This window comes from Muntiacus reevesi, chromosome 2 (genome assembly GCF_963930625.1).
Source record: "Muntiacus reevesi chromosome 2, mMunRee1.1, whole genome shotgun sequence".
In the NCBI taxonomy this organism is placed as follows: domain Eukaryota; kingdom Metazoa; phylum Chordata; class Mammalia; order Artiodactyla; family Cervidae; genus Muntiacus; species Muntiacus reevesi.
In genome coordinates, this window is record NC_089250.1 from 39418985 (window position 1) to 39441876 (window position 22892).

The following is a 22892-nucleotide window of genomic DNA, read 5'->3' on the forward strand; positions in this document are numbered from 1 at the left end:
TTAGTGGGAACCTTGTGGTTCTGGCCCAGCCACCACACTCCCCTCCTCAGCTCCTCCCAGCACGTGCCTGCCGGAGGCCTTGGGCGCCTCAGCTCTGCTCTGCTGCGGTTGTGTCTATTGTTACAGTTACTTTGATCTCTGAGTTCTTGATCTTGATCTCTTTATTAATGTTTGTGTCTTGCCATGATTATTTGGAGATTTGGCCTTTGGTAAAGTAAGGCATTGGAAGGACTGATGGTGAAGCTGAAGCTCCAGTACTTTGGCCACCTGATGCGAAGAGCCAACTCATTGAAAAAGACCCTAGTGCTTGGAAAGATTGGAGGCAAAAGGAGAAGGGGATGACAGAGGTTGAGATGGTTAGATAACATCGCCAGCACAATGGACATGAACTTGGGCAAATTCCAGGAGATAGTGAGGGACAGGGAGGCCTGGCGTGCTGCAGTTCACAGGGTCACAGAGAGTCAGACATAGCTTATCAACTGAGCAGTAACAGAGTAAGGCAGGTGTATGAATTAAGACAGAATCCTCCCCCTTTGTAATAGTTCTGTTGAGGCTTCCTCATCTGTACAGGCTGCAGTCCTTCTAGAATATTCCAAAGAAAAGGAACATTTTCAGGGCTGCCCTCAGAGGGTTAAGAAAACGTGGTGGTGTTTGGCATCAGCCATTGCTGTCAGCCAGCTCTTTACTTCCTGCTGTTTCTTCACCCGCTGAGCCTCTGACCTAGGAAAGCAGACCTCCTGCCTAGCCAGATGGTGCGTGAGGTGAGGTGAGGAATGTGAAGGCACTAAGCCTGTACTGGACACGCAGCCCACATCGGCTGTGGTGTACACCAGTGATCTTTGTATGCATCTTATGTTGGTCTTCTGCACCGGCCCCACTGGCCGTAGCATTTTCATCCCAGTACATTTAGTTAAAAGGAACCTCACACGTGAAACTCAGAGGGGAGAAGTGGGAGGACTGGGGCAGTGCCACAGAGGGAGTAACCCTGAGACACTCCCAGAGGGGCGCCCGGGCACCTCTGGCCTGGGATCCTGACAGCCCCTCGCTTTCCTGGAGATGCAGTAGTTACTCGTGACCACCCAGCCTTGTGCTGCCACAGGTCCTCATGGACAGCACCTCCCACTGAATCCATTTCTGCCAGAAATTTCCACATCAGAAGGCAAATGAAAATTTGAATCCAAAGGACATTACTTCATCAGAAAGGAATCTTGAAGAGAGCTTCACAGACTTTGGGAACTTCTCATTATATTCATGAACAAACCTTCCAAGAAGAGGCCCAAACAGCAGCTGCAAGGGCTCCCGGCAGCCTCGCTGGTGAGGGCCCCACGTCCCCGTGCGGTGTGTGGTGGGTGCCTCTTGGTGGGGGCCAGGCAGATACCCTGGGGAGCTGGTGCAGAGCTGCACCCAGAGAACACAGACCCTCGGCTGCTCACATAGCACACATACCTGCTGAGGACTTGGAGGAGACATCCATCCATGAGCCAAAATAAGAGCGAACCTTTGATCTGTTTGCTAACACAGTCTACCCCTTTCATTAGTCTAGTTGTTCACCTTAAAGAATCCAGGTCGAAATCAAAGGTTAAGTGGATTATCTATGAGTGTCTGGGTTTCTGTATATAAGAATAGTATATAATCTGCATATATGTCACACCTCTACTTGAGCTGAATCCAGGGAAGGCCAGGGACAGCCAGAGTCTGGGTCCTCACCCTTCTAAGCCTCCAATGTCTCTAACCGTCATAACAACACTGCACGAACATAGACAGTTCTCCAGATGGCCCAGCAAACGGAAAGATTGAGAGTCCTTTTCAGGGCCATATAGCCAAAGTGTCGAGTCTTGAATCACACTCAAACTTCAGTATTTAAGCCCGAAAGTCCTTCCATCCCACCAGCCGGCCTCTCTTGTTTTATAAGAGAGGCACCTGCCTCAGGGCATCTGGATCAGTTAAATACCAATTTGTAACTTAACAAAAGATGAGCCCTGAAAGGATGCTCTTGAGAGCGATGAAGAACAAAGCCTGGAGAGGTGGGCAACTTGCGAGGATTTCTAAGTGCAGACTGTCCCAGGGTGGCCCTTGTAAAGTGGGGTGAGCCTGTACCCCTAGGTGAGCCTGAGACCACAAGAGGTACAGGGCCATCAGGTCAGTGTCTCCCTGGAGCACTTAGGCCAGGATTGAAGCCATGCTTGTCTAGATTAAGAAAGTCTTCCTCTGAACCACTCACACCCCCAAAGGGAAGTTTCCCCCATTGGTAATTTTATTGGTATTTATACTCAATTTACCTTGACAGTTTGGTGACTTTTAATTTTAGTAAATGATGCAGCTTACACTAAGTGTCAGAGAAAACAGAGCCCCTGTCACAATATCTGGCACACAGTGGGCACTCATTTTGTCAAACGAATGAAAATGAGAGTGTAAAGGAGTTCCCTTAAGCGTTTGTTGATTCAGGCAAGCACACCATCTCTTTCCATCAGTCACTCCACCAGTACTTTTCCCACCCACGTGCCCATCCTGGCAAAACTCATCTCCTTAAGCTCCATGTGAAAAGGGCTCTCAGCTTTTATCTCAAGAGGATTAAGCCTCTAAGAATGTCCATTCAGCCTCTCATTCTTTTGACACCAATTCTCTTGGTCAAGCTGTGTTGAAAGTGGTTGCCTGATTGTGCCATTTCTCACTGATATCCTTTGGCAAGCTGAAATATTCCAGGTCAGACTGTGGTCCGTCCCTTTAGAAGCTCTGTGGGAGGTCAGCCTAGGTTTGAAGGGCGCAGTCAGATTCTGGGCAGGGCTTCCCCAAACATCATTGCTCGAGCTTTACCACAGAGTGGGAGAAGGCTGGAAATGGACGATGGCCACGTCGTCACAGGAGACTGGCTCTATCCTGGGAGAGAAAACTGCAGTGACGACTTAGGACCGCGAAGACGAATGGCAAAGCGCTTGCACTCCGGAGCCTGTCTTGAGTCTGCACCGCACCTGTTCTGTCCTGGAGATGCCCAGTCAGGTCCGGATGCTGTACCCGGAGCAGCCAGGCAAGCACCATCTGCTGCTGGGTTGGCCCTGGCCCTGACCAGGTGGCCCCATGTCTGTGGCAGGAGTCAGGCTGCCACGCCTTCACCCTGGGGCCTGCTGTTCACGAGAACAGAGAGCTTCTTACTCCGGACACTGTAGGCTGGCAGCACCCGTTTACCGTGGCCGAGGAGGAATGGAGGGCACCTTCCGGGAGAGCTTCTGAGCAGATATGTTCCCAAGAATGAATTCAGAAGTGCTTAAGAAATTCTGCTCAGAGGCTGCCCAGCAGAAGCCCACGTGGGCCTTTAAAACAGACCCATGTGCCAACCACATCCTGAACTGGGTACCCCAGGCCCTCCAGGTGTGAGCCAAGGCCTCAGTCTGTGTGTGTAACACACCAGGCAACTCCCTAAGCTTGAGAACCATGGAGGCCTCAGTCTGTGTGTAACACACCAGGCAATTCCCTAAGCTTGAGAACCACGGAGCAGGGAGCCTCAGAGCTGAACCCTCCTTGTAGGTTATCCTGTGAACCACACTTCTTTTCTGCAAGAGACCCCAGTGGAAAGAGGGGGAGGTCGGCTCTAGTTGCTTCGATGAAGTCACGGCTCAGGGAGGGATTGACTTTCCGAAGGCTGCTGTGACAAAGCGTCACAGACAGAACCGCAGACCTGTTTGCTCTCACAGCTGTGGGTGCTAGAAGTCCAAAATCAAAGTGGCAGCCGTGCCCTCTGAAGGTGCTTGGAGCATCCTTCCAGGCCTGCTGCAGCCTCAGGTCTGTGATGGCACAACCTCAGTCCCTGCCTCCAGCCTCGTGTCGCCGCTGTCTCTGTGTCTGGGCCTCTGTGTCCTCTTCCCAGTGGGATAGCAGTCAGCGGAGTCAGTGCCCAGAGTGAATCCAGGATGAGTTCATCTTGAGATACTTCACTGAGTGCTTCTGCACAGATGCTGTTCACAGAGCAGGTCCCATTCTGAGCTACTGGGTGGACGTGAATTTGGGAGAAGGACTATTCAACCTGGCAGGGGAGGGGAGGGATTTGGTCCTATTTTACGTTGTCGCCTCTGGTTCATCACCTACGTGATTGCTCCTGGCCCAATTCTAGATGATGATAATGCTGATATTATAATATCATGATATTATGATAATAAAGAGTCTTCATCCCAACTCTTCTCATTTTATAAATCACTGAGTGCAAATGACTAAAAATATTGTTTTTAAGGACTATTAATTATGCCAGTAAGATATAACTTCCTGATCAAAATGACTCAAAAGTTAAATATTCCATGACCTCAAGAGTTGAAAATTCACCTCCCGTGACAGCTGTGTTATATGGCTGGCACCGTGATTATGAATTTTCGTGTGCAGTAGCATCAGCAAAACGGTTTCAGTTCAGTTTTTAAACATTCACTAAAGGTCAGTTCCCAGCCAGGCACTTATTTTCAGGTGTAACCATTGAGTTGTCCCATAAAAATTCAGGATGTGGTGGAAACACCTCTTTTCTGAAGCATCTCCAGGCAACTGGTTGGAAGGAGAAGCTTTTCCTTTTTCTGAGCATCAGCCATCTCGTGTGAGAACAGAGAAGAACCCCGGGTTGAGAGGTGCCCCGGCCCAGGACTGCTGGCAGTGTGGCAGTCTACATATGACAAGTGATTCTGGTTATGGAGCCAACCTGTGTACCTTACGTTCACATAGACAGGTGGTGTTTTGTTGTTTTTTCATTTTTAAATCCCTAAATATAGATGAGTTTTCTGTATTTTCAGAATTGTGAAAGCACCTTATCCTAATATTTTCTTGTTTTAATTTGAGATAACTGGACAAGTGATTTCTGGGTTTTCAGTAATAATCTTTACCTTTAGAATTAATTTTAGCATTCCATCCCACAATTTTTGTCTTTATTTAGCTGGGTTTGCTGCATCTAGCACGACGTGAGTGAAAAGTCAGCCTGGATGCAGAAACACATGAAAAGCAACAGCACTGGGGAACCCAGGGACATAAAATATTTTTTGAGTTTAAGTTTAGAATTTCTGCATGCTTCCTGCAGGAATCGCAATTATCTTCCCTGGCTCAGAGATGCCCCGTTCTTTCTCGATTCAAGGTTGCTTTTCTCACTGCACTAATAGCATTGTTCGCATCTCCTTTTGTTATTCCCTCTCTGGACCCAGCTCTTTCTTCACCGGGGATTTCCTCGAAAGCCAGGCCGACCCTCTGCCTTGGAGACACCCCTCAGAGTCTGGGGGACCAAGTGTTTATCTGGCTCTTGTAATGGGTTGTTAAAAGCACTTGTTCATCAGATATTTTCTTCTTCTTTTTATTTGTAGATTTAAAAGTATTTTAGCAGGTGTACATTTGCATATAAAAGAGAACGAAAGATAAGAAGTTGGGGCTTTTTCTCTCTTCCTCAGCGCCATCTCTCTCCTGCCTCTCTTTATTCAGCACATTTTCATTTTCTTGGTTCCCGTTTTCTAGACACAAAATGAATATCAAAAAGAAAAAAGAAAACAATCTCAGGGACCCTTCACCACTTTGTAAGAAGATAGATGATTGGGTTCAGCCAGCTTGTGTGACCAAGTAGGGAAAAATAATATTTATCTCGTGTGTCGTCAGCCTGGAATTGAGAGCCAGGGATAGATATTAACCCCCTGGACCCCTTGCCTTATTTTGTATATTAAGCTGCAATATTTTCTACTTTTGAAACTCCCCATCTCAACACAACTTTGAGTATGTGAGAGAAGCCTGACTGAGCGACTCAGAGCTGCAAGCTTGTGGATGCGTGTATGCTATTTCTCTGTGCATCTGAGTGTCATTGTGTTCTTAGAAACAGTTGTTTTATCAACTGTTTGCACTACTCAGTATTTTTTTATATTACTGACAGGAAGAAGTATCTCTCTGGAGTTGGGAGTTACAGGCTACAAAGTGAAGCCTTAAGGGGCCTCCCAGCCCTCAAATTTGTAGACATACAGTTTCTGTACAGTGGTGAAGACTCAGGTCTCAGGTCTTTGCACCTTGAAAAGGTACAAAGGACCCTCGTCCCGACCTTATTCATAACAGGCCAACTGGAACCTCCAGCTTTGTTCCCTTCGCTCCTGTGTCTGCGCGCTCATTCATTCAATAACTGAATATGCTTGGCTGCAGTGTGCAGCCTTCAACTGATTGATTCTTCACTGCCTTCTTCCAGAAAAACCTGGACTTGGATTGCCCCAAATTCAAGTCTGTACCTTTGCCTTATGATGTTGAAATCCTGGCCAAGTCTTCTAGGCTCTTCCAGAAGAGGGTCTGAATTGTTTGAGCATCCCTAGCAAAAACTGTTCTCTTGCTTCCAAGGATTCTGAAATCTGATTTGTTTGATACGGACAGCTCCCTCTAAATCCCCAGGGGACTGCTGCAGCCTCCCTGCTGCTGTGTTGTGGACTCTGCTGGGTCCTTCAGCGGAGAAAGCTGGCCCTGACATCCAGCTTGTGTCCCAGGGCCGAGGTTTGTCTCTAAGGGTGCTTGTGCCTCATTCAGTGAACACAAGAAACTTTCTCCCTGCCCTCTAGTTTCAGGGTTGCAGGTATGTTCTGAGTGGCCTGGGCAGTGATTTAATTTTTTTAGGGCAGAAATCTGGCAAGACTAGGCCCATTTTCTCACCTGGCAGCTGTCAGTTATGGCCAAAAGACAGCTGTCCCCGCGCCCCAAGACAGGACATGAACCCCCTCCCCTCCCCTTGCTGCCCCACGGCCACAGGACCCAACCTCCCTCCCCCCTTGTCTGACCAGTCACATGTGTGGTCCTGCCCGGCCCCCAAGAATCGGCATGTATACCCTGCCCTGTCCTCGCTGTCTGCGGCAGAATCTGTGATCCGGGTGCTGAAACTCCTCAGCCCTTATTTCTACACAGGCTGCATGGCCTTCAGCCTCTCCTGGTCATTTTTTTTTAAACCAAACCTTGATTTTGTTTTTCCTATCTGGGTCATCTCTCAGTGCTTGGTCTGCTGTTTTGTGCAGCTCTTCTGACTAAAGAATGAGGGGAGAAGGACTGGCATCCTGAGCTCTGCTCCAGCCCCTCCAGCTGCTTTGGGGGGCACTGGTCCTGCCTCAGTTAGTCTGTTCCTCCAGTGAGTGCAGCTAATCCTTTCACCTTTGAACCTCCCTCTGCCCTGAAACCATTAACAGAAGCTTTCACCAGAGGTAAGGGCAGGCGATGCCCCTGGAGGCCCTCAGCTAGCTTTGCCAACCCTGTATTACTCAGGTCCGGGCCGCCACATCCCAGATAAAAACTGTCCCAGGGGCCACCAGCGACTCTCCTTGGAGAAGGGCCCCAGGAGGTCTAAGGATCAAATGCCAGTGAGGAGCCGGGTTAGGAAGGAGGCAGGCTCAGTCTGAATGGGTGGGAAGGTGGAGTGAAATGATTCCCTTCAAACGGTTGACAGACGAGCCCAGCTTCCAGCTCCAGCCACCAGGGGCCTTTGTTCACCCAGAGGCTGCTCTCTTCTCTTTCTTCCTTTTTCTTTCTTTCTCTTTTAAAAAAAGTTCTTTCCATCTTTGCTGTCTTTTCCTTGCCCAAATAAGTTTAAATGAATGTAGAAATAGCATATAGTCATTAAAATCTGGACTTGTATCGTAAAAGCTGAAAAACCTTTTGGTTGATCTTCACAACAGCATGTTTATCTCCTTATCTTCTTTACCAATGCACTCCTGTCCCAGTCGCCCCAGGACAATGGGCCAGGCCACTGCTACACACACACACACACACACACACACACACACACACACACACACACACACACACACACACACACACACACACACACACACACACACACACACACACACACCCTCTCTCTGTCTCTGTCTCACAACAGCATGTTTATCTCCTTATCTTCTTTACCAATGCACTCCTGTCCCAGTCGCCCCAGGACAATGGGCCAGGCCACTGCTACACACACACACACACACACACACACACACACACACACACACACACACACACACACACACACACACACACACACACACACACACACCCTCTCTCTGTCTCTGTCTCACAACAGCATGTTTATCTCCTTATCTTCTTTACCAATGCACTCCTGTCCCAGTCGCCCCAGGACAATGGGCCAGGCCACTGCTACACACACACACACACACACACACACACACACACACACACACACACACACACACACACACACACACACACACACACACACACCCTCTCTCTGTCTCTGTCTCTCTCTCTCTCTTCCCCTCCTGCGTGTGCCGCATCTGGTGTTTTCTTTAGTAAAGTTTTCAGAATACACTAGATACACACTAGATGCACACTAGAACTAGTGTGCACTGATTTCGCAACCCAGCAATTTAAAAAAAAAGTTTCTTTAGAATTTATTATTTTCAAAATCGAATCCCTGATCTGTATTTTTTTAAATTAGAGAGCATTTACTACTCCAAAATAGGATGTTCATTTTAAATGCTTATTTTTTATCTCATGTGATTCTGAGTAGGTAAGTTATGTCTTTCTCCTTTCGGTGGTTTTTAACCAGTAACAAGGGCCTCGTGGTTCAGTTCCTAAACTGAACCAGCAGGAGCAGGAATGCAGCCAATGGCCAACCCCCATAGTCTGTGGCCCTGTGGGGAGCATGGCCTCGGGGGCCGTTTTGCTGTGTACTGCTGGAACTCTGTCTCCTTTCTCCACTTCACCCACGAGGCCTTGAGACCTGAGGGAGCAGGAAAGCCTGCGTCACTCAGGTCCTTCACGGGACCTCTCTGTATTGCTTTTCCCAGCAGTCTTCCCCACTTAGAGAAGGACCAAGGGGTCTGTGGGTTGTTTCCTGTTTGTCTGTATTTTGTTGACTGTGCTTTTGGTGCTGTATCCAAGAAATCACTGCCAAATCCTGGAGCTCTTCTACCTTTTCTTCGCGGAGCTGAATGGTTTTAGGTCTTACATTCAAGTCTTTAATCCTTTCTGAGTTGATTTCTGTGTGTGATGTAATGTAAGGGTCCAACTTCATTCTCGTGTCTGTGGGTGTCCTGTTATCTGCGCCTTTTTCTCACCTGTAGAAACGAAAGCCTACCAGAGGCTGAAGCAGTCTGCCCTCCAGGGCAGCACGCACCAGGCCAGAGAAGGATTCCAAGAGGCCGCGGCCCCCACGTCACAGCCTTCAGGTGAGCAGAGCGAGGCTGGGCGCCCCCAGCCACCGCCCGGGCTTGCGCAGGGAGCGGTGTGCCCTCTCTGGGGTTTGTTTTGTGACGTTCTCACCACCTTAGGATGAGCCGCGGCTCCATCGTCAACAGCAGGCTTTGGAAGCAGCTTCCTTCCAGGATGTGTGCTGCCCACAGCCTGCGGGCCCTTGGAGTCTGCCTGACGTGTCATGACAGTGCCATCAGAGACACCCCGAACTCCCTCTCTTCTCACACCTTCCAGTTTGTTAACCAGCGGTGGGGTGTGTCATCCGGGCTGTCTCCCTTGTCTGAATGCTGGGGGATTTGAGCTCCTTTAAGTAAAAAGACTGAATCCCAATAAAAGCTCAATTTTTAAACTTAAATGTAGTTCCTTTAATCCAGGATTTTTGTTTTAATTGTAGTCTTCCTTAGTTTTCTTGAAGGGAAAGGTTACCCACCCACTCCAGTATCCTGGCCTGGAGAATTCCATGAACTGTATAGTCCATGGGGTCGCAAAGAGTCGGACACAACTGAGCGACTTTCTCTTTCACTTAGTTTTCTTACATGTTATTATTGTATTTTTATTATTTTTCAGTGGTTTTTACTTTATTACATTTTATTTTTTAATGTAAGTCACTTCAGCTCCTATTGTGAAGGTAATGGATTAATAACAGAAGGAAGTTTACTTTAACAACTTTCTAATTTTGGGGGTGGGGGGTGGATACGTGCTGCATGGCTCATGGGATCTTAGTTCCCTGACCAGGGATCAAACCTGGGCCCTTGGTAGTGAAAGCACTGGGCCCTAACCACTGGACTGTCGGGAAATTCCCTCTAATTTTTATGTAAACCAGCACACTGGAATTCACCTGTAAGAATGATTTCTTAGCACCACATAATTCCTAGTTCATGTTTAGATTTCCCAGTTGTCTCAAGGATGTCTTTATCAAACAGACACTTAGGGGGGAATGTCAGACACAGTCCCAGGCAGTGCTGGGCGTGCACACCAATCTCAGAGCCACCCCAGACTGAATTGTGGACATGTGACGTGTCAGTTTGTGTACCCGTCTCTACGAGAAGCCACTTTGTTCTCATGTCTGAAAAGACCCAGTTCATTTAAGCAGGTGCAGACCGTCCAGGGCTGAACGTGGACACTTTGTTGACAGAACCACTGCCTCAGAGGTTACGAGCAGACACGCAGGTTACAGGTTAGGAAAACAGCACACGCCTTTTGAGGAAGTGCTCATGCACCCTGTAGCCACGATCTTAGGTGACTGCCAAACTCAGACTGGTAGCAGAAGCATCCAAGGCTGAGGGCTGGCAGAGGTCAGGGATCACCCCGGCGAGCTCCAGGGAAAGGGCTGGACAGTGTGTGTTCCCCATCAGCCTTTTCAGGCTAGTTAAGGAGTGGCCTCGATGGTTCTCTGCGGAGGTTTATTCTCCTCTGCAAGAAGGAAAAGTGAAGGGTCTGGCAGAAGGGCTTAAAGGTGGGTGGGCAGGCACTGTCATCTAGAATACCAGTTAACGCACGAGACTGTTCCCACCTCTCACTGTCTCAGTGACCTGTCGCTGCCCAAGTGTCACAACACGAATCGTCCAGAGCTTAGGGCCGCCGTGGAGACCCTGCTCGCACGTGCCTTGTGGCCATTTCAAATGGTGCTGTTTGAGCGACTTCACTTTCTACTCACTCTGTGTCAGTATCACAGGAAACCACCTGCGGTAGCAGGTTATCAGGGGAACTCCTTCCCTGTCATCCCCGCCTCACCTTCTGTGAACAGCTCTTTCTCTGCTGACACTTGTTTAACAGTTTGGGGCTTCTTCACCCCCACGGCGGCCAGGCTCACTGCACGTTTCTGCTTGCTTCTCTCAGGTTTGCAAACCGGCAGCAGGACATTCCAGACAAAGACAACTCACAAAATCGCTTCGGAAGCGAGTTTTTCATCCAGCAAAGGGAGTCCTTTGTCAAGGTAAAGTCGCGGAGCCTTTCTGAATCGCACCAGCAATATGAGAAATGTCACCCCGCTCAGGGTGAAACTCTTGGTGCACATGATTTTGTTGGGTGACTTGATGGAACATTATGGTTTGGGTTTTGTTTATCTGAAGTGACAGTTGAAACTTTAGTCTACCTTTGAAAATATTTGTCCCAGAGCCAGGTATTGTTTTGCAGCTGTTGTTTCCTTGGTTTAAGACTCCATTGACACCTCAGTGAACCACAAATTAGCGTCTACAGCTGCTCGCAGTAGGGCTGCTTAGAAACCACACAATGGAGGGTGTCGGGAGAGGGCAGAGAGAGAACGCAGGGCCTTAAAAGAAATAAAGTGGCCTGTTTCTTCTTTCGGAGACAGCGGGTATATATACAAGCAGTTGCTGGATATTTGTTTTTGTATTCCTCTTTTTTTTTTAAACCAAGTATTTGGGCTGGACTATTATTTCCCTTTCTGATATTTTCTTGCTTATTTTCAAACATGAAAATTTATCTTTTCACATTTTGTAAACTGTAGTTTAAAACTAAGTTTTTGGAGCAGTGATAAGTGAGTTGTATGCTAGCTTTGCAATCAACATAAAATACTGATCGAGCAGTGGCATTGAGTCACGGAAGACGAGTGGGGTGGGGGTAGAAGCAGCTGTCTGATGACAGACCTGCCTTTTCGCTTTGGGCGACATATCGTTTCAAACAATACAGGATTGCCTTTGCAACAACATTTCCCCTTAAAAGATGTCCTATAGATGATGACATTTGAAATAATTACTTGCCCTAGTGAAATTTTAAAACAGAAATTTTACATTTCTGATGTTCCATAAGATTTACTTGTTTAGAAATGTAGTATTTTTACAGTGAAAAAAAAATCTCATTTTCATTTGTGTTTTGAAAACTCTTACAGTATTTTTAGGACCTGGAATATATTTAAATGAGGTTGATTTTCTGAAATTAAGTTCTTGCTTTTAGAAACTTGATATGTTCAATTTTAGGGAATCACTCATTTAATTTTTAGAAGCTATTATTTTTAATACCTGCGTTTTTGTCTGTTTTTGAAGGAAGTGAGAGATAATGAATTATGGGATAAGAAGAGTTTTAAAGTATTATATTTTTATGATTTTACTATAAATTCAAGTTCTAGGTCTCCTGAAAGGAATTTTAAAAGAGAATAAATTCTACAGGTAGTTTTTAGGGATTAATGTCAACCTTGGCTTAATACATCCCTTTAGTTTTTAAAGATTGTTAGAAGTGTTTGTTTTAGAGGTCCTAAAAAAAAAAACAATTCTTAAATTTTTCCTATATATTCCCCACTTTGGGCAATGTTTAAACACATTCAGAAAGCAGTCAGATTCCGTAGAACATTTTCTCAGTCTGATCATTTAACATTTTACAGCTGGCATCAGTATTTCATTATAAAATCAAACTTCTTTTCCCTTCAGTTTGAGGCAGGGGCCTTTTGTTATTACTTCATTTCTGCATGAAATTTATTTCCTAAGTTACAAGTGATCACATCATCCTCTTTAAGGAGAAAAAAAAAAGAGTCCTTCAAGGAACCCTTGGTTCTCCACACTTGATAATAATCCAGTGATGAAAGTTCTGGGCTTGAAGTGTGTGGGTTTGGCTCACTGTTGGTCACGGTTGGTTCTTGTGCCGGGTTTGGTGTTCATATGCCGCCCCAGGCTCGCTCTTTGTGGCTGGATTCACTGAAATTTCTTAGAGGCTTACATTTAAGGACCCCACTTACTGCAGTCATTCCTCGTGCTTTATTGCTTTTACAAGTGGTCTCGAAACCCAGTACTCGAGAATAAACATAACAGTGCAGTGCCGTTGTAGCACTTTTAAAAATTCTTCTTTGCTCTATTTTGTCAGTGAGCTGATGAGCAACCTCAAAAAAAAAAAAAAAGGAAAAAAAGACCCTGCTGGACCTTTAAAAAAAAAAAAATGGCTTCCTCTGATGTCCTAGAGACAATAATTATGATGTGCTAGTTAAGCCCAAACTACAGCTGAGGGATTTTACTTTAAAGCAGCGGCTTGGGCGCAAAAATGCATTTATAGCTCTTTGTCTGCACCTCATTATGTGTGGGCCTGATTCATTAAGTAATTGGTTTGCAGTTGTTTACATGAGTATTAAGGCCTTCCTTTCAGCCGCCTTTGAGAGATACATTGTGCAAATGTTGCCTGTGATGAATGCAGAATGAGGGCCAGAGGGTCCGTCCTATTGGCTAAACAGTGCACTCTGTTGAAAAGCCAGAGAAAGGGATTGGGCGCTGCTTTGCATAGCAATGACTTTCTTAATAAGCGTTACAGATTAATACACACCAGCTATAAAAGATGCAAAGAGATACTCTTAGCACATTTATCCCTGCTCATTTCATTGTGATGGTGGTGGGGTCCCTGCGCTTTCATATTCCGTTTTCCCGAGCCACGGCTTCAGTGCCTGAGCCGTAATAGAATCCGATGTTTATTGTATTATAAATCACGGGCAAGTAGGCAGATCGGCAACAGTTTATTATTAAAGATTCTTTCAGTGTAAATCTTTTCTCCCATTGTATTTGCCTGAGCAAAATCATTTTGTGGTTGAGTGGGGATGAAAGGCATAATGTACGAAGGAGTGAGTCCTAATAGGAAGCTGTTCTCCGAGTAAAGACCACTTGTCCCCTTTTGTTCAGGGGTGCATGCCGGAGCTTCCTCTCCTCCGCAAACATTGTCTCGCCCCACCTTCCCCAGGAAGCCGTTTCCACTCTCCCGGATCCATGTATTCAACCGAGGAGTGTATTTTAACCGCCTACCACGTTAACTGCAGTTTACTGCCTGGATCGAGATAACCTTTACCAAAAGAAAAGGAAGTGTGCTTGTAACATAATTGCCTGGGGAAAAGGTAGCAGAAGTCACCCGGCTGCCCCACCCTGGCAGGGCCCGCTGTGGGTGGCTTTCAGGGCCAGCCCTGCGGCCCCGGGAGCGGCCGGTGGAGGGCGCCAGGCAGCAGCCGTGCTCCAGTGGGGCCCTCCTGGCTCTGCTTGCCTGGCCCTGGGGCCACTTCCCGTGGGATAATCTGAAGATCACAAGGAACCCGTAGTCCAGAGAAATAAACACGAGGTTTTCCTGGATGGCCTCGAGGTTCTAGGGTAAAAGCCGCCAGTCTCTGGCCTAGCAAATCTATATTCTCCTTAAATTCTACCAAAGTAGCAGCTTCCTAAAGATTCCACATGTTTCTCGTCATAAGCCCGCCTACTTTACCCCCACCCCCACCCCGCCATGGCATGAAAGAAGAGTCTTTGCTTGATTGGCTGAAGGGATGGAGTAAGGAAATTGACCCCTAAAAATGGCATCTGCTGCAGGGCCCCTGGTTGACCATCAGGGGGCACTCAGACTTTGTCTAATTAAAGCTCTCCGCCTTCAGTAGACCTCGAAAATTTATTTATTTATTATTATTTTTTTTTTACCTTTTTACCCTTTATTATTGCAGAGAGATTCTAAAGAAACTCAGAGACTACAACAGGAATAAAATAACCTATTTCATTAACTTCCATTCCTCTGGATTTTAGCATCATTTTATATTACTTAATTTTTGTGGACATGCAAATCATTTTTAGTTTGCACTATCCTACATGACAGACTAAAACTCAAGTTTCACATTAGTTTCACAGAAAACAACTCACTTTTTTTTTTTCTTTTCTGCTGTAATTTTACCTTATAAATTATACTGATCATGATTTTTCTCAGAGTCTAGTCCGGGTGAACCTTGGTAAACAACTTAAAATTTCAGAAGAAAGTTTAAGTAGCAGTAAGGGGAAAGGAAATATGGTATTTGTTATGCAACTATTATATAAGAGATGGTGCTGTGCTAGACATTTTAACATGCCTTAGAGCTCTTAGTTTTCATAACAAGTATACATTGTAGATATTCTAATCTACATTATTTGGGATGATTTGACTAAGACTCAACTATAGCTCACTGCTGCTACTGCTAAGTCGCTTCAGTCGTGTCCAACTCTGCGCGACCCCAGAGACGGCAGCCCACCAGGCTCCTCCATCCCTGGGATTATCCAGGCAAGAACACTGGAGTGGGTTGCCATTTCCTTCTCCAGACCTCGAAAATTTAAAATCAAGGATTCACAGTGGTTTGTTGGCACGGTGTTTGGGATTTTTTTTCCTTTGTTTCTGAGTTGTATTTTTGCCTTATATATTTCCAGAAACATGTCTGTTTGGAGGAAAATTCTAGCTGAAGATGCTATGTGAGAGATTTTAATACTGATTTTAGCCAGCAGTCAAGCTCATTAGAAGTTACAGAATTCAGAGTCTAGAGACCACATCTTCTCATAAGTCAGTTATTCTTTGCTGGCTTTTGATCAGACCCTAGGACTGCAAGGACTCTTCCCATGGGGGGCCCTTCCTCATCGTCCCCAGCACCAGAGCTCTTGGCAGGACCCTCGGAGTCTCACTGCCAAACTCGATGGACGTGGCCTCAAAGCCACAGTAACTTGTGTATGTTTGTTAACGGGCTATACATACATTTTTCTTTCAAAACTATGATACCATGAGGTTGAGAGTGTGGTACTAATGTTAGAACCTCCCCAGCCCCGAGGAGCTCCTGGGGCCTGTACCACCCCTGCCCCGCGCCCCAAGCCTGGGCCTGCCTCCCGGGACCCTGTGCACCTGACAGCCCTGACACCCTTTGCAAGCACAGTCTGTCATGAACCCTGGTGTGACTTAATAAGGAATCTCTTAGGAACCTGTAGAGCTTCCCTGATGGCTCAGATGGTAAAGAATCTGCCTGCAATGTGCGAGACCCAGGGTCAATTCCTGGGTTGGGAAGATCCCCTGAAGAAGGAAATGGCAACCCACTCCAGTACTCTTGCCTGAAGAATCCCGTGGACAAAGGAGCCTGGTGGGCTACAGTCCGTGGGGTCGCAAAGAGTCGGACACGACTGAGCGACTAATACACACTAGGAGCCCATAAGTTTTTCAGGTCTCCCTTCGTCTCTATTTGCTGGCCCCACAAACCTGAATCCTTACAGATGTCCTTGCCACCTCATTTTGTACCTATGTTGACTCTGGTAGTTCAGCTGGTAAAGAATCTGCCTGCAATGCAGGAGACCTGGGTTTGATCCCTGGGTTGGGAAGATCCCCTGGAGAAGGGAAAGGCTGCCCACTCCAGTATTTTGACCTGGAGAATTCCATGGACTGTATAGTCATGGAGTTGCAAAGAGTCGGACAGGACAGAGTGACTTTCACTTTCATGTTAACTATGTAGACTCTTTCTAGCAATGTTATTACCTTTTGTTCATATAACATGAATAGTCGACGCTCTCAATTTTGGCTGTTTTCTCTAGTACCCATGTCAGCAGGATCACATCCTAGGTGCTCACGAGATGCTGTGCTTAGAATAAGACCTGCTATTTAAGACGCTGGGCAACCTTAGCTTCCTACATGTAGCAGGGCTGAGAACAAAAGTGATTTTGATGAGAGTTGTCCCAGTCGTGTGTTCTAATCCCTTATCAACAGCAAGGGAATGTATAAACAACATGGGAAACTGAGATGGCTTGATGGACAGACAGAGGGAAGACATGCGATGAAGCCAGAGTGGTGGAATGTTGACCGGTGGGCACATGGTGCTCGCTGTGCAGAGGGGGCGGTGCCACCCTGCTGCGACACTGTGCGGAGACACTGTCCTGTTAGAATGAGACCAGTGGGGCGTGATCACACCCTAATCTAATCAGCTCTCCTGGTGTCTTACCTGAAAGAGCTCTGTTTGGAAATAGGATCTCCAGTCTAGTGGTGTACTTCTAGGGGGAAAAAAAAAAAAACCCACAGACCCTACCCTCTTGGACTGCAAGAGTCACCTACGAGGCCTGGGAGGGTGGACTCCCTGGTTTACTGCCTGGGCATCAGGTGATGGCCCTGCTTCATGAAGGCCTCAGTGGACCCAGCCCTGGGCCTCTGCCTGGTTCTGGGTGTAGCCTGCAGGCTGAGAGAAGTTTTACATTTTTTAACAGTTGAGAAAAATCCAAAGAAGAATAAAGCTGCCTGACACCTGAAAGTTATATGAAATTCAAGTTTCGGCGTCTCAACGTGAAGTTTGAGCAGAACACAGCCACATCCACTAGCTCACATACCGCCCTGGCTGTCTCTGTGCCGTGGCCAGAGTAGAGTAGTTGACCGAGACCACACACCTGCGCCGTTTACCCCCCACAGCTCACCTTTGCTGCTTCTGCCACACAGACTGGAGAGGTAACGTCCACACCGTCGGGGAGGTTCAGGCTGTCGGGGTCCAGATGCATTACATCTGATGGAACGCAGGGACCTAGCCCATGGCCTGTAACCTGAACTCTTGCTTTTGGGAGTGTGTTTGGTTTGGGTTTTTCTCTCACTTATGGTAATAGCCACATAATATGGCTCTGTCTACACCCAGGAGATTTCTCACACCATCCCCATTGGCCTTGACTTAGCTTTAGACGTTAGATGTAACCCAGAGAAAGAAATGTTGACCCTACAAATCACGTGTAATAAAAAAACAACCTTGCATTGAGTGTCACGTTGACTTGCAGGGATGACTTCCCAAAGGGAAAAATACTTGCTCCTAAGGGGTGAGAATGGTGTTGGAAACATCCAGAAGCATCTTCCACCTTCCTTGGTGAACACAGGTGTTTAGTTCTGAAATATGTTTCTGGGTAGACACTTGAACAACCTAATATGAACTCACATAGAAATAGAAACATGCAGATTAAATAATCTAACATCAAATATTGATCAAGTGCCTTTAGGCAAGGCCCTGTGATTATTGAGGCTGTGGCTCAGATGGTAAAGCTTCTGCTTACAATGTGGGATACCCAGGTTCGATCCCTGGGTTGGGAAGATCCCCTGGAGAAGGAAATGGCAACCCACTCCAGTACTCTTGCCTGGAAAATCCCATGGACGGAGGAGCCTGGTAGGCTACAGTCCTTGGGGTCTCAAAGAGTCGGACATGACTGAGTGACTTCACTTTCACTTTTTCTGTTCCTTCTGCATGTATTACTGAGCACCTGCTAAGGGCTGGACACTGGGTACCCAGGGGACTGAAACAGGTATAGTGGATGTTCTCATGGAGCTGACAGCCTAAGGGCAGTCACATGTCAGTTTGTAACAGATATGGCTGTGAAAGAGCAAATTTGATGAAAACTTGGGGATGGAGGATGGGGTGAAGGGAGTGGGGAGGCTATAGCAGGAAGCCCGATGAAGTCTAGGCATTAACCTTGGAGGTGCTGTTCAGGCTTCTTTTGCCAAAAGCAATGGGAAGGCATTGAAGAATTTTCGTTTTCCGCAGAGAGGCAGAGTAATCAGAGTTGTGTTTCAAAAGCTCATTCTTACTGCCGAGTGGAAAGTGGGCTGGAGGGAACGAGGTGGATGTGGTGTCACCAGTTAGGGGCTGTTAAAAGGCAGGTAAGAGATGCTACCTTGGCCAACCAAGTCGTAGCAGTGCCAGTGGGTAGGGGACGAGGGAGGACTTGAGAAGTGCAGGGAGGTGAGCTTGGTAGGACCTAGTGACTGATTGGGTGTTGGAGGGCAGAGGAGTTGCAAAGGGTTGGGAGGGAATCGAGGCTTGGGGTGCCGTTGGCCAAAACAAGAAAAGGGCCCAGGTTTGGTGGAGAAGCATGAGTTTGGTTGTGAGTGAACATGCTGACTGGCGTGCTGGCCATGAGATGCTTTGGAGACAGCCAAGTAGAGCCAGCCAGTGAGCTCTGGACATGAGTGTGGAGCTCAGAGCAGAGACCAGGCTGTAAGGACCTGGTGTGTGCTTACCTGCCTCTGTGCCCTTGTCTTGCCCTGGCCTGGAAATCCGTTCCAGCTGTCACAGTAGAATCCAGGGGGCGCCTTGCTTCCCTGGGATCTTGCAGCCACACCACCACCTACCCCATCATCCACTTGTTCTCTTATTCCTCCCTGTAGTGCTCCTGCCAGCCCCCCGCCAGCCAGGTGGCTCTTATTATTTGAATATCAACTGGCAAATTAGCCTCTCTCTGCATCTTTATAGCATCGTTATATCTGCTGACCCCCGCCCCACAGTGAGCCCCATGTCCTCATGAAGTGGGAGCCAGATAGATAGTAGACACAACCCACAACAATTTTTTGGGGGGATCTGTCTCCTAAAGCAAAGGAAATAAAAGCAAAAGTAAATGGAACCTAAAAAAAAAAATGAATGGAACCTAATTAGACTTAAAAACTTTTGCACAGGAGAGGAAACCATTGACAAACCGAAAGACAGTCTACAGACTAGGCGGAAATATTTGCTAATGATATGACTGATAAAGGGTTAATATCAAAAATAAATAAAGGGCTCATACAGCTAAATATTAAAAAAGAAAACCAACTAAAAAATGGGCAGAAGACCCAAATAGACAGTTTTTTTTCAGGGACATGGAGATGATCAATAAGAACATAGAAAGATGCTTCACATTGCTAATTGTTAGAGAAATGCTGATCAAAACCACAAAGAGGTCAGAATGGCCATCCTTATAAAAGACCACAAATAACAAATATTTGTGAGACTGTAGAGAAAAGGTAACACTTCATACATTGGTGGGAATGTAAATTGGTGCAGCCACTGTAGAAAACAGTATGGCGGTTTCTCAAAAAAACTAAAAATAGAGCTATCATATAACCCATCAATTCCACTCTTGGGTATATATCTGAAAGAAATGAAAATACTATTTGAAATGATATATGCACCCTGATGTTGCCAAGATATGGAAGTAACCTAAGGACCCATCAGCAGATGAGTGGATAAAGAAGATGTGGTCTCTATGTACAATGAAACACTGCTCAGCCACAAAAAGGATGAAATTTTATCATTTACAACAACATCGGTGGACTTGAAGGATTTTACACTAAGTGAAGTAAGTCAAAGAAAAATACTGTATGATATCCCTTAATGTGGAATCTAAAAAATACAATAAACCAGTGCATGTAATGAAAAAACAGGCTCATAGACACAGAGAACGCTATCAAGGACCTACTGTATAGCATAGGGGACTCTAGTCAATAACCTGTTAACGACCTATCTGGGAAAAGAATCTAAAAAAGGGTGGTTAGGAACTTCCCCAGTGGTCCTGTAGGTAAGACTTGGTGCTTCCAGTGCCAGGGGCCCAGGTTTAATCCCTGGCCAGGGAACTAGTTCCCACATACCTCAACTAAAAGTCCACGTGCCACAACTAAAGAACTCCTCAACTAAAGAACAGTGAAGACTGAAGATCTCACGTGCTGCCACTAAGACCCAGCACAGCCAAAAAATAAAAGTTTTTAAATAAATAAAAAGAGTGGAGGTATGTATATAACTGATTCACTTTGCTATACAACAGAAACTAATATGAAGTTCTAAATCAACTATACTCCAATAAGAATTTTTCAAAAGATACAATGAACAAACTAGTGGTTACCAGTAGGGCAGGCTACTGGAGGAGATTAAGAGGTACAGGTTTTATTGTACAACAGAGGGAATATAGCCAACATTTTATAATTATGAATGGAATATAACCTTTCAAAATTGTGAATCACTGTGTTGTATAAATGTAACATATAATACTGTATATCAGCTATATCTCAAAGCAAAGAAACAGGCACCAAGTTTAAAGGGAACATTGACAGATGTTGAGCCTAGAAAATTATGCCTTCATGGAGCTTCTTTTCTGGGGGAAAAAATGTAAATTATGGAAGCCATGGCAGAAGGCAGATTTTCAAGCCCTCGGTTAGCCCAAAGGAACAGAGGGGAGTCCCCAGGGTTTCCTGAGTCAGCAGGGCCAGGGTCCCACTGAGAGAGCAGCCTCACTGCTGCACAGTGGTCTTTTCTCAGCCCTCTTCCCAGCTAAAGGCCAGAATCCGCCCTCATGGAATGATCTCCAAATGTAAACTCGAGGGAACACTTCAACAGAAACGTGAGAAAAACATCGGAATGTCAAGCCATACACAAGCGACTGTTTGTTTAATATCCCCTTGACCATTTAGTATGAACCTTAAAGAATTTAAGTGTAATTTAAAGCTTGGATGGTGCTCCCAGAGATGACTCTCACATGCATGACAATTGGGAAAGCCCCAGAGAAGGTGATGGAGGTGGGAACCGCCTCTCACAGAGCCAGCTTCTCGGGCCAGCGACTTCGATAAGCATGTCATCCAGCGTCAGATGCATCCATGAACCCTCACATTTTCACATGTGTGACACACAGAAACCTGAACACAGGTGACAGGACACTTGAGTTTTTCTCCACCAGGAGTCAGTGTCCTTAATTAAGCACACACAGTTGATTCTGAACTCCTTGTTAAACGATGGAGTGTTGGTATCACTGGCTTGATGGAGGTAAGTTTTGTAACCTCCTGACTGACTTCTCGCTGTTCCTGGGTCATCTACTTCCAGCTGGACTGGCAGTGATGAGTTGTGCCCTCTTGTGTGCCCCCGGGCCTGCCTCTTGCCTCCCACCCAGAAGCCTTCCCAGCGAGCGTGAGACCAAGGCTCCTGCGACCCTTCCACCAGAGAGCATCAGTAGGTGCCTCTCGGCCAAGGGGACCCTGACACTTGCTTTCTGCTTTTAAAACTCAGGGAGTTTAACTTTCTGGCCTCCCAGTGAGTAACAAGTGCCTCTTTCCTCACTTACTCCTTGTAAAACTATTATCTTTTTTTCAAAATTTAGATTCTATTTCTTTATTTTACAGGCATGAAAATGAAGGGATGCTAACTACCAACTTAGAGTCTAAAGGTAAGAGAAACAGTTGGAGACCGGACTCTCATTTTGTGTTTTAACTAGAAGGGTGGTTTGTGACGTGTGGTGTCATTTGCACCCTTAAAGGAGATATGAGGGGGTGTAGAGCCTGCTCATGGACCCCGCAGGTCTCGCTGGAGGGACCCAGGGCTTCTCCTGAGAACAGGAGGCTTCTCCCGAGAACAGGAGGCTTCTCCCCGGGAAGGACCCGGAGGCTTCTCCTGTGGCCAGGGGCCACAGCGCACAGCGTTTTCTCTTGCAGGTGTGGGTTTGCCAGGGATCCTGACCTGTGCTCCGGGCACATCTGCTCCCAGGCACCACCTGGGGTCCCCAGGGAGCCCTTTGTGGGCAGGGCGGGTGAAGTCGAGCCAATCAGACCGTACAGATGCTGAGCTGCTCTCTGGTTTTCTCTTCCAGGCTTCTGGAGCGAATCTGATGAGAGCAACTCAGAAATCGAAGCTGCTTTACGTCCCAAGATACTATAACACATCCACCAATGATTTTGATGATATTTATGACTTATAAGCTGTAATATCTGTTAGAAATAAAGCCTTCAAACAAGCTAAGTCCCTGTGTTGAGACGTGATGTCCAAAATGAATGTGCCTTTTTAAGTTTTCTAATTGTTGTAACATGAAAAGTTGGTCCCTAACAATCTTAGGGACCATATTGTTATCCCAGTGAAATTTCATGATGTAAATATAAAGTGGCATATTTGTTTTGAAGCATTATCAAAAAGCACAGTGATGAATACAGTGCCCATCAAAACCCAGTTGGTTTCTCTGTAGAAGTTGACAGGCTAATTCTAAAATTCGTAACAAAATACAGGGGACCCAAAATAACCAAATCAGTCTTAAAAAAGTTGGAGGACTTGCACTTTGCAATTTTGAAACTTACTGAAATGCTGCAGTAAGTAAAGATAGGGTAAGTAAAGATGGTATAGTAGCTCAGATGATAAAGCATCTGCCTTCAATGCAGGAGATCTGGGTTGGATCCCTTGGTCAGGAAAATCCCCTGGAGAAGGGAATGGCAACCCACTTCAGTATTCTTGCCTG

General features: G+C 46.3%; 1 protein-coding gene across 5 annotated transcripts in view; it reads left to right on the forward strand.

Annotated features, from left to right (window-relative positions):
* Window positions 1-22396, forward strand: part of KIZ (kizuna centrosomal protein) — an 89001-nt gene extending 66605 nt beyond the window's left edge. For all 5 annotated transcript variants that reach the window (XM_065921325.1, XM_065921328.1, XM_065921327.1 and 2 more), the window contains 4 exons: window positions 9036-9140; window positions 11005-11101; window positions 21793-21836; window positions 22257-22396. In XM_065921325.1, coding sequence (XP_065777397.1) covers window positions 9036-9140; window positions 11005-11101; window positions 21793-21836; window positions 22257-22324 — 314 coding nt within the window. In that variant the 3' untranslated portion in view covers window positions 22325-22396. The remainder of the gene's footprint in view (window positions 1-9035; window positions 9141-11004; window positions 11102-21792; window positions 21837-22256) is intronic.
* Window positions 22397-22892: the final 496 nt, after the last annotated feature.